Raw genomic sequence first — 11,897 nt, 5'->3', positions numbered from 1 at the left:
CTTTGTTTACGAGCCATTCGACAGGTCATCACGAATGATATGAGTGCTCAATCAAACTTCTACATTAATATTGGCTTGTCGGCTAGCCCGCCTCCCTTTAGAGCGGCAGCTATAAATAAAGTCGCCACTTGTCCTGGAGTCCTGGGTGAATGGCTCTGGCACCTCTCCCAACAAGACTCCATTTATCAGATGAGTTAAGATGAAGAAAAAGAAACACCCCTCTCTCTGCCCCTCCTCTTGGAAGAGGATGTAGAATGTAAAGCAACATCTTGGCAAAAGTCCCTCTGCATGTTTGCAGACAGTTTATGCATGAGACAATGATGATGTCAACAGAGGAAAGATGGGACATTCCTCCATCAGCAGCGGCGGGAGCGAGCGGCGGTGCGCCTCGATGTGACAGCGGATATCATCAAAGCAGCTTCTTCCTCTCCAGTTCTGATATCAAAGATCAGATGAAGGGTTGTAGCTTATTAAACATCCTCCATGAGAGGCTCTCTGGTGAGTTACAACCTGCGTCTGTTCAACTGTCCAATTAGTGGCCTTAAAATGACATGTTTACAGCTTGTTCCACTGTTTACGTGGCATATATCATCTTTATGAGTAGGCTGCTGAAGAAATCCTGCAGCAGCTTTTGAATCTTTAAGGACATCCATTCAGTCTGAGCAGAAATCCATAGAACAAAAATAAAGCCTTAATTCAGCCCTAGAATCCTGGTGTTCCTCTTTAAACATGACTCATGGCCACGATCACCGAGTAGTTTATTTCTCCTCAAATCTGACGCCCTGATCTCCATCTTGGCACCAGCTTTAAACACCTGAGGCAGTGTTTGAAATTGTGTGCATATCCACCTCATCTGCACTCGACGCAATTACTCCCAAGCTTCTGCAGACGTCAGCTTAAACTCGTCAATCTGGACCAAAGCACCTTCTGACATGACCTGTAGCTACATCCCAGGGGAACATCGTCCCATACGAAATGTCTTTCAAAGCAAACATGTGCACCATCTCCACCAGCTGAGGGTTACAGAAGGGCAGTAGGCCACGAACGGCAGTGGAGTGTGTATTATTAATAAGCAGATACTCAGAGCGCCCCTGGGTCGGTGTTTCAGAAGTCTTGGCACGCTCAGCTCTTCACTGCCACTTAAGGAAAGTGTATGAGGGCGAAGGTGAGGCGAGGCTGGCTTCTTCCACCGACATCATGTGTGGTTGTGGCGGGGGTGGCCGATCCACCACTATGAAATATTCAGCACTTAGAAGTTGAAGTAAATCTGAAGTGGCTTCCTGATTGAGGTGTCGCACTGATGGAGACATTGGGGGATTCATCAGAGCAACTTGCGCTCCTCCTTCCTCCTCATCTCATATTATTATTTATCATAATTACCACAGCTGCTTTTATAGATTGTAACACACTTAATGGCTCTTAATGACAACTGTGCATCAGGATGGTCTCCTGTAGGCACATCCAGTGGGCATCATAATTACATCACAGAAACATTTGGTTTTAGCCACCAGATCCCATTTGTTTGGATAAATGCTCTCCATGCTCATATCCCTGGGCTGGATAAATGGCGAGCATCTGTTCATTATGGACGACGCAAACGTTCGAGGTGGGATGAGGCGGTGCGTTGAGGCAGTCGAGGAAATCCTGTCTTGAAGCCAGAGATGTCATTTACGTCTTGGTGAAAACTCTGAGCCAAAGTCTGAGTAGTCTGCTGGCAGTGCTGGAGGTTTGTGCTGGAATTGAGACGTTTGCATTTAATTTTCCTTTTGGAAATGTGACTAATCTCTAAAGTTTGCACCGGGTGAATAATGCATCAATTTGCAATGATTCTGAAAAGAAGAAAAATTACTTTTCTCCATACAAATGAGGTGTTATTTGTGTAAACTGGGATTTTTCTTATTTTGCTGGTGTGGTGGTAAAAGACCATAGATCACTGAACTTTTTATTTTGACTATGACAAATGGTGCCAGTTAATATTTTTAACTCCGAGACGACCGACTCTCATCGGCGATTATTGCATGACCTGAGGCGGTTATTCCGAAAAAGTTAAAATTTCTGGTGGTAAAAAAAACAAAAAAAACCATATCATCTTGGAGGGAAAAGTGAAAGACTGCATTTAATAAATGAAATGTAATTTGGAGAAGTACCTCAAGCAGTACCCTGGCAGTAAAATAGCTCTTAACTCTGAGCAATGTTGATCTTAGACAAGCAAATCACATATTTTATTCTATAATATTCTAATTGAACTAGAATCACTGAATCACTACTGTGGTTTTGTAACTGTGTAGACCAGAGATTAAAACATGTACACAGTTTAGGGGTTTTGGGTTTAGGTTTAGGTTATTCCTATTCAGAGCAACGTGGCAGCGTTTCCTATTTAGTGTAATTGTAAAGATACCCGCTAGATGGCAGCAAACACCCACCACCAGGGGAACCATCGCCATAAGTTGTTTGGGTTGCACGTTGTGCACGATACATACCATATGTCTCGTGCACAAAGTACACGATGCGTACCATAATATGTATGATAATGATTGTATACTGTTTTTTTCTCCTAAACACATTTTCTTGATTGATTGTGCCCCGTCGTGTCACCATAATTTATGCGCCAATCCTGATGTTGGTTAATAAAGCAGCATCGATCACAGAGTTCATTCATCTTTTGCTGTCAATATAGCATAAAACTCACGTGACACAAATCCTGTTTTCTTTAATTTATGAAATAAATGCGTGTTGCTGAATGATTGAAATGCACAATTTATGTTATTATTGCACCCCTGAGCATTTCTATGCAACTCGTGCCGCCACTGCTATAGATTTTTGTAAATTAGATGTTAATTTACAAAACATAAAGGATTTTTCATTCTCTATACCAGCCGGAAAGAGGGAAATGCTGAAAATGCCCATCTACTTAGAAATAACAGAAGAAAAGACCTGAATACCAACAAGGTTGTGATCCTGGCAGAAATGTCGTATATTGTTTACCTTTAAATTGTATTTTTGCAATTGTGATCGTGTCTTATCAGCATTGAGTTATAACAACAAAACATCATATTAATAGTCAGTATTCACTTCAATTTGCCAGAGTAATAACATAATCTCTTGCCCACCTGTGACTTACATAATGCTGGTGAATTTCACCTCCTCACCCCTAGCTGAGAGGAGGGATGATCTATGGTGGCGCCCAAGGTGGAATCGATGGAGGGGGGACACAGAATTAACGCCACGCTGTGACTTATGTGCAAACTGACACAAAACCTCTGGAAGGATTGTAGGATTAACCCAGCAGAGGTGGGGCGAGGAGGACCTGGAAACCACACCTGGCTTCCAGTAAACACCATCACGACCTGCTTGAGAAGACAGTGGGTGTTTGTTTATGGGGTGGGGGGGTGGGGGGGGGGGGGGGGGTGATGATGTGCCAATCACTGCCTGTCTGCTCTCAGGCCTGCTGTAGACCGTCTGAGCAGATAAACCAGCATTTCCTTCCCTGGTTGATGAGGCGTGAGAAGCAATCAGGATGCACGTAGACAACAGAAAGATGGAGGGAGACCACAGAACGGAGGCACCACTTGCGCCGCAGACTCTCACAAGAGTCACCCAAAAAGTGTCTGCCATGTCTCCGAAGTCACGCTGGGAGCCCTTTCGACAGCACAGCGTGAAATGATGAAAAGGCACATCATCACAGCATAGCAATAAAAAGTAACTATGGCCTTCTTTATGGCTTTTGATTCAGGCTCCCTCACAGTAATAGACCTCTGACTGGGCCACGGGGTTCCAGCAGGACACTGAGAATGATTTTATTGTGCTTTGTTGGTTTAGTCAGCTTTTCTTACATTTCCCTTGTTTCTATGGCCCTTTACTTGGCATTTGTGTGTTTACACATGGATGTGAGTCTAAATAGCTCCAAACAATTATTATATCTCATCTCTCTGTTTTCAGTTATTGCCTGATCTGAGTCAAGCTTTGTATCCTTTACTGATATTAAATATTTCTGTTCTGGAAATGTTCAAATGATCCACTGTAACAGGTGGCAATATGTGCTGGTAGGATTATTATTGTTGATTATTATCTACCTCTCTTTCTATCTCTATCTATCTCTGTCTCTATCTCTCCGTCTATCAGACCTGACATGCGTGAATGACGCATGTCTGCGTGAAGGAAAAGTTTGCGGCTCCATTCTGGGGCTGACTTAGGCAGAAACGGCGTGAGGAGCATCTCGGGAGATGCGGCGAGACTCTGCGGGAGACGATCAGTTATGACTGTGAGCTGAGAGGCGGCGGCGGGGCGCGCAGCCACACGCAACACCTCCAGCTTCCCAACTTTAACCAAGACGCACTCGAGCTTTGCGCTTTTGTAAAAGAACATTAGAAGGGTTTTTTCCAAGATCGGAAATCGGATTTCGCGAATCAGAAATGGCGTTTTTGACCGGATTACATGCGGCTGAACTGAAATTGTTGCGGGGTTTGCAGTCCGTGGACCTCTGGAGCCATGGGCCCCATGGTTCTTCCGTGTGATCTCCTCCGAATGACCAGTCTTTAATTTTGCTGAACGCGCACAGAGCTGGAGCTTTCCACTCATGGAAAACCTCACCATGGATAACGTCACTGTGGAGAACCGCACGTCGGTGCTGGACAATCAAACCTTGGGTGTTTGGACTGACTACTCCGTTGAATATAAAGCGGTCAGTGTGTTTTTGGTGTCCTTCATATGCGGCGTGGGGATCGTGGGCAACATGATGGTCATCCTGGTGGTGCTGACGACCAAACACATGCGCACACCCACCAACTGTTACTTGGTGAGCCTGGCCGCGGCAGACCTGATGGTCCTGATCGCAGCGGGGCTTCCCAACATCACCGACGCCCTGTGCGGACAGTGGGTGTTCGGCTACGTGGGCTGTCTCGGGATCACTTATTTCCAGTACCTGGGAATAAACGCGTCCTCCTGCTCCATCACCGCCTTCACCGTGGAGCGCTACATCGCCATCTGCCACCCCATCAAAGCGCAGTTCCTGTGCACCTTATCCAGGGCGAAGAGGATCATCACGCTGGTGTGGACGCTCACCTCAGCCTACTGCGTAATGTGGCTCTTCCTGTCGGACACTAAGAAGTTTGTATACGACAATGTGGTGCTGCTCAGCTGCGCGTACAAAGTGTCCAGGAGCCACTACCTGCCCATTTACTTCACGGATTTCGCGGTGTTTTACGTTTTGCCCCTCGTCCTGGCCACCATTCTGTACGGACTGATCGCCCGGATACTTTTCCTCAATCCGATGCCTTCCAATCCCAAAGGCAGCTCCAAGATGTGGAAGAAGGAGACGGTGAGTCAGGGAGAGAGAATGATCAGCAGCGGCTCCTCCAGCAGCGCCACCGCGTCCTCCCGCAGACAGGTAACAACAATGATAATAAGCACAATAATAGGGTGCGTGAACACCATCCGCACGCTCCGCCAACATCAAAAGAATGACATCTTAAACCGAAGTTTTCTGTAAAAAATGTATTCTATCAATTCAACCTGAAATTGCACATGTGGAGTTACTCCACATTGTTAACCATTGTCAACGCACAACTGTAAAGAATCATTTACCCTTTAAATTTCATTAAACTTCTTTCTTTAAACTTCATCTTTGCGGTTAGTAATGAAATAACTATGGAGCGACAGGCTGCACAGCAGCATCAACTCACTTCATGTCTGAACTACTAACAAAACTAACAAGTAGCCCATGGGCTATTTAAAAAAATAAGTAATAGCAAATAATGCATTATTTGCTATTTCTGTGTCAACAAACTCCAATTAGCAGGGACACCGATGAAGCAAAATGGCCAGAAATCGACGGAGTTTTTGCACTTTGAGAGAAATCATCAAGATCCAGTAAGAGAATTTTTTCCAGGATTAGAAAAACCTTGGGATTATTCTACCTTCTGAAGTCCTTTATCAAACCTCCCGTTGCAGCCTCCTGTGACTGTCAGCTAACTAACTTTTAACATTTAGTGCAAAGCTCATAACACCCAGTAAAGCTCCTGCTGCAGCAGAAGCCTCCGAAAACACACGCACGCACGCACGCACGCACACACACACACACACACACACACACACACACACACACACACACACACACACACACACACACACTGTCAGATGCGGGTAGATAGCAGACCTTTGTTTATCAGATCAGTGAAGAGGCCTTCTCAGATGAGGGGGTGTGTTACCCTGAGGGAGCAGCGCCGTTGGCTTGGGCAACCTCAACTCAAACAGACACGGGCTGTATTGGTGTTAACTTGGGTTTGTGGGTTTTTTGTTTTTTTTAACACAAACCCCTACTATCACCCATTATCTGAACCAGCCAATCACGGCACACACCAGCGGTGTTCTTCCAGGTAGTTTACTGAATTACCTAAAGGTCAGGAAATAATGAGGACAGAGGATTAGCTTCTTTGCTCAGTGGTGACGTTGGCAGCACCCTTGTCCAATCCAATTAGAATCACCCGACTCCCGCTGAGACATCACAGCAGAACCAGAGCAACAGAAACAGTTTCTCCCCAGGATCGCACAGATTTAACTGATAAATAAATAAAAACAGGTTATTAGCTTTGACAATTTGATTTTCTTTAACAAAGACACGTTAGAGGTAAATGTCAGTAAAATAGAAGGAACGCATGAGAATCCATCAATGTTTTTGGTCGTTCAGTTTCTGAAGAACAAAAATGAGTAGAAACGTTGCCCCTGGTTTCGTTGGGCTGAAGAAATTGAATATTTAGCTTTTATCAGAAGGTTTACTGGTGCCATATTGCCATGTTTTCCTCCAGAAGGTACAAGCTTGACTGAAGAATGCAGCACTTCCTGTCCCACTAAGACGTATTTTTCACAATTGGGGCAGAGCGCCGGACAGCTCCCCCCGTGCCATTGACATATATCAGCAGGAACGAGGCAGCATCCTCTTGATCTCTTTAAATGTACTCTGTTCAATACAAATGTTTCAGCAGAGCCGCAGCTACGAGCCGTTGCCGCTGCAGTCTGATCATATGTCATCTGGTTAACAAGAGAATTGACCTTTCGCCTGGGTCTCTAGATGTATACCTACATTTTAGCTGGTAAAGGCAGTTGATCCTTTCTTCTTATTGATTATGAGCCCTCTGCGCATTTCAGGAACCTATAGAAAATGTATATTGTCTATAAAGGATGACCCCTTAACAGGAATGGTGCATGTGGACAGTAAATCTCTTGGTGGTTTTCTAACCTATAACTGACCTTTGCTAGGTAACCAAGATGCTAGCTGTGGTGGTGATCCTTTTTGCCGTACTTTGGATGCCCTACCGGACCTTAGTGGTAGTCAACTCCTTCCTGGACAAGCCCTACCTGGACACCTGGTTCCTCCTCTTCTGCCGTCTGTGCATCTACCTGAACAGCGCCATCAATCCTGTCATTTACAACGCCATGTCTCAGAAGTTCCGCGCCGCCTTCAAGAAGCTGTGCCACTGCGGCCCCCAGCGTCTGGAGAAACCAGCATCTTACAGTTTGGCGCTGACCTACAGTGTCATCAAGGACATGTCCAACGGGGAAAGTCCCGACCACTTTGCTACAGAAATGGAGGACGAGCTCAACGCGCCCATGGATCGGTCCCAGGCCGCTGGCGTCCGGCCTAGTGGCAAGAAGACGCCCTTTAAAGAGCCGTCATTGTCAAGGCGTCAGAGCAAAGACTAAATAGAAATAAGCTGTCTGTGCTTTAAGAAATGTGACGTTATTGAGCTAGTGGGAATCTTTTAGAAAAAATCCCAAAAAACTGCCCCTAAAGCCCCAAGATACTAAAAAGTACAGTGAGATACAGGAAATAAGGACAAATCCAGAAATCTTTTTAAGTCTAGTTGTGCAGACCACAATCGATGTAATCCTGATATGGGGGGGGGGGGGCTTGCAGATAAACATTAACTCCAACCCTTCTGGGAAATGGCGCGAGAGAGCAGTTAATGTCATGAAGTCATCCTATACTTAAATGATTTGTTTGGCTGAAGCCAGCTGCTTCCTGCTCCATCTTTGCCTCCAGTTAAAACGGAACCAGGCTAATTCGACCATATTTGACCATTCGCGATCCAATTTTTCATCCCAATGTGCATAATTTTCTGCGACACGACAAAATATTTAGTCGCGTTGTATACATTTCAGTCCGTCGGTTTAGGTAGATTTCCTTGTTGGATAACTTGAACATGAAATATGTCAGGGAAAGAATTCAAATCGGTCCACTTATCCGGAGGCCTGACAGCTCTTGCTGTCATGGAGCACAGACCGAGCACTGCTGCGCTGTGGCGGTGCATACAGGAAATTAACCCTAAATCCCATAGGAACCGCAGAAACTTACTATAATTAACCATGTTTAGTAATAATAGTGCTGAAAGTACTTTTCCAGCCTCTTTCAGAAGATCAGCAGACTCATTTGGCTGATGCTGGCTCCATCAGAGCACAGGTGGGTCAGCTCTCGACAACCCTCTAATCAAACAACGTGCTGTGTTCACTGCCTCCCTAATCGGACTTTGGCCCCTCTGCGCGAGAATGTAGATGTAGCCAAAATCTTTTTGTTGAGTGGGCGGTACACCATAAAGGTTACATGCTCCTAGACCTCTTTGTGCTCATGAGTGATATAATGTGATTTCTGTCATTTCAATGAGAACTTGTTAGATAATTGATGTGGATTTAACGGAGGCCACGCCTCCTTCTGCCTAATCGGTGGTTGCACAGATGCTGACACGCTGCAGGGCCTCAGTCAGTCCATCACCTGTTATTGTTATTTGTTTGGAGACCTCAGAGCCAGATGCCTGACAGAAAGAGTCATAAAAGCATCGTTTGAGATGGTAGATTTTGCTTTTCCCATCGCACCACACCAGTGGTGATTATTGTATCAGCTGGATTCTTGGTGTTTTGTAAGCAACTATTTATTTCAATTCATATATTGAAATGAAACGAGTCCCTTTTCGCTGTCAGTAGTCTAGTTTTGAGAAGTAACACTGCTTTTAATGAACTTGTTATGTGAATCCAATATAATGTATTGTTATTATTATTATTGTTATATCACGACGATGTCTCTCGTAACAGTGTATTAGACTGCTACAATTGCAATCCCTTTCCTCTGGGATTCGATTGATACAATCTACGTTATTAAAGCATGTAATTTGCTTAGAGTGTTTCGGTTTCTTGCAGCGTCTCATAAGAAACATGTAAGTCGTGACAGTGTGGCATTTTAATCTCGCTCCTGGAGAGACGGAATCGCGTGACCTTTTGAAAGGCTCGATGTAAATAAATGCACTCGCTTTGCATGTACGCACTCATTTAAGCATATTGTGTGGATATAAACTGTCTAATGTGCACAGGACTCAACGTTAACAGAAACACCACCCCACCGCTGTTTCGGCCGGAGCGAGGTCGGTGAGCAATGTGAAAGAGGCGAAGGTCGGTGATAATGAGGCCGAAATGTGTAACCTTGATGTACAGACACTGAGGCCATTTATTAAAGGTTCTGGCAACTGTTGAGGCAGTAATTCACCGCGCGAAGCACCTTTCTGTGATTTATCTGCACAGCAAACCCACAGAGAAATCAACGTGTAAATAGATCAGCACAAACCTCAGAGTGTGTGTGGCTTAGCCTGCTTTTAAAGATCAAGCTACGTAAATGTGCTGTGTACCATAAAAGGAGCAGAGGAGGACTTTGCCTTCACTCTAAACCTGCTTGATATCGTCTCTAGTGCCGTGTGTGAAATCTGTGAAATGCTCTTGTGTCTTCAAACCTGCATACCTTATTACAAGCCGTTGTTCCGGCTTACTTTTTAAATTTCAAACCAGCCAATGGAAGCTAGTGAAAGCTAGTGGAGTGACAAGAACTATTAAAACAACTGAAGCCTAGCTGGTAGCACAGTGTGTGTGTCTGCGATATCGTTTCAGGCGTTCCCATTTCGGGTAAAAGGTATGAGGTATTACTCTTTTGCCCTCTGCACAATTTATGGCATGATTGCTCGTTATTGTGATGTGAGCAAAACCCGACACCATCCAAGATGACAGTTCTGTCTCCAGTAGCTTTCTCTCTTCTCTTCATGTGTGATAGATACTTTTTTGGATTTTGTATTGTTCTCTGTCTATAATAAACACATACAGCAACACCATGAGCCTCATTGCCTTTTAATGTCCTTAACGACCTTTTATTCAAAGATCTTATATTTGCCCCCGACTGTCTTGTTGCATCACCAGCAGCCGCTGAAGACGCGGCCCCATCCTTGAGACGATTGCATCGGCTACAGATGACTTCTTTATGAGCTCTGGCCGCACCAGCGACATCAGTCAGGGGGCTGATGGCTTTGTTTTGCCGTCGCTCAGCATGAGGTGGCCAACTTTCACACAAATCCATCTGACTGAAGCCACGAGGCCAACCGAGGGACTAACACAAACATAACACCCTCGTGCAATTCAGGGTGATCTACTGATGTAATGGCACCCTAAATATCCCAGTGATCAAACTCTGATGAACCTGCTGATGGTTAGGTGATAAAGCTAATGTAGTAATTACCCATGCAGTGTTCTCCTAATACTTCCATGTACTGGGAGATAATGTCCCAGTAATAAAAAGCACCAGCTGGCCTCCTGTGCACCTCAATGATAAAGCCGACACACTTTATTTTGTTAATAAAGCACAGTGACACTGTTGTTGTTGAGTAGAAAGTGGTAGGTGTTCATGAGTAGCCTGGAGCTGCACGGAAACGGCTCTTCAGCACACGGCTGAGCTAAAAAGGTGTCATTTAGGAGCCCAAACTGCACACACCAGGGGCAGTTTAAAGGACCTGATGAATGCTTCTCTTTGGTCCGGGAGAGGTGCTTTAAACGTTCAGATTAGTAGATGTGGAATTTGTGATTATGTTTTAGGTCACACATCAGCTCAGAGCTGAAGTCAAACATGCAACAAACAACAGGAAACCTTTTACTTTAGACTAGATCACGAATGTTGCAGAATGCCTGTCCGATTTTAGCCGAGAGGACTGTGGGCAGATAACAGCACTCCAGATTCTCTAAATCACCCTTGTTCCTCCCTCTGGTGGTTTGTTCTTCCAATTATGTCAGAATTTTTCAACATGTCAACTTGTAGCTCTGCCAGCTGCTCCGGAGGCTCTGCTGCTGTTTTCATTCAGACACAAGACTGGGTGCAAGCTGCTTGTAAACCAGCGGAAATAAGTGCAGGTCCTTGGATAAGACCAAGGGTCTTTATTTTAGGTCTAAATAAAAGTTTAATGTGTATTAGTCACTCCTTTCATGCTGGCCTCTGTCATTGTGTGGGTTTTCTAACCTTCTCTTCGTGTTACTGTTTTAAAAAAACAGACAGTTATGATGTAGTCATATGCATCCTTATTCCTCCCTCCAGGCTTTTATTAATCTCAGAGGGTTTTTTTCCCGTCTCCCTGAAAGATTTGTTTAATATGACATCTTTTACAACAAATATTCTCTTTCATCTTATCCCTCAACCAAACATGTGCTGATGTTATCCTGTAGTTTAGCTTGCTTAAAGGGTAAAATTATGACTGAGGCAAGAGAAGAACTGTAGAAAGCAAGAAGAGCTGCCATGCCAACCTGCCTATTTAGTATTTAAAAGTCATGTTGAATGAGATTTCCTTTTCAGTGCATCATTTCACGCTGGGAAAATGGTTGGCAATCCTCAGCTCCCTTTAATATCCGCAGTCGTGACATTATCACGAACGGCAGTGTTGGCAGAAGGATGGCAACTCTGAGATGAAACACTCACAGGGGAGGGGTGTGAGGAGACGCAGGTGTAACACTCCAGAGTGGGATACCTGGACGGACGCAGGTGTGCAGCTAAGAATATCACACTAGAAATGATGCATTAATATTAATTAAGTTTTGGCCTTGTAACG

General features: G+C 44.7%; 1 protein-coding gene across 1 annotated transcript; it reads left to right on the top strand.

Moving 5' to 3' along the window:
• The first annotated feature begins 3,960 nt into the window (after positions 1-3,960).
• Positions 3,961-10,129, top strand: trhra (thyrotropin-releasing hormone receptor a). Its single transcript, XM_003965916.3, has 2 exons — positions 3,961-5,386; positions 7,255-10,129. Exons 1-2 carry the CDS (start codon positions 4,577-4,579, stop codon positions 7,696-7,698), a joined length of 1,254 nt encoding a protein of 417 aa, XP_003965965.1. The 5' UTR covers positions 3,961-4,576; the 3' UTR covers positions 7,699-10,129.
• Positions 10,130-11,897: the final 1,768 nt, after the last annotated feature.

This window comes from Takifugu rubripes, chromosome 7 (genome assembly GCF_901000725.2).
Source record: "Takifugu rubripes chromosome 7, fTakRub1.2, whole genome shotgun sequence".
NCBI lineage: Eukaryota > Metazoa > Chordata > Actinopteri > Tetraodontiformes > Tetraodontidae > Takifugu > Takifugu rubripes.
This window is presented reverse-complemented; position numbering and strand designations above follow the sequence as displayed.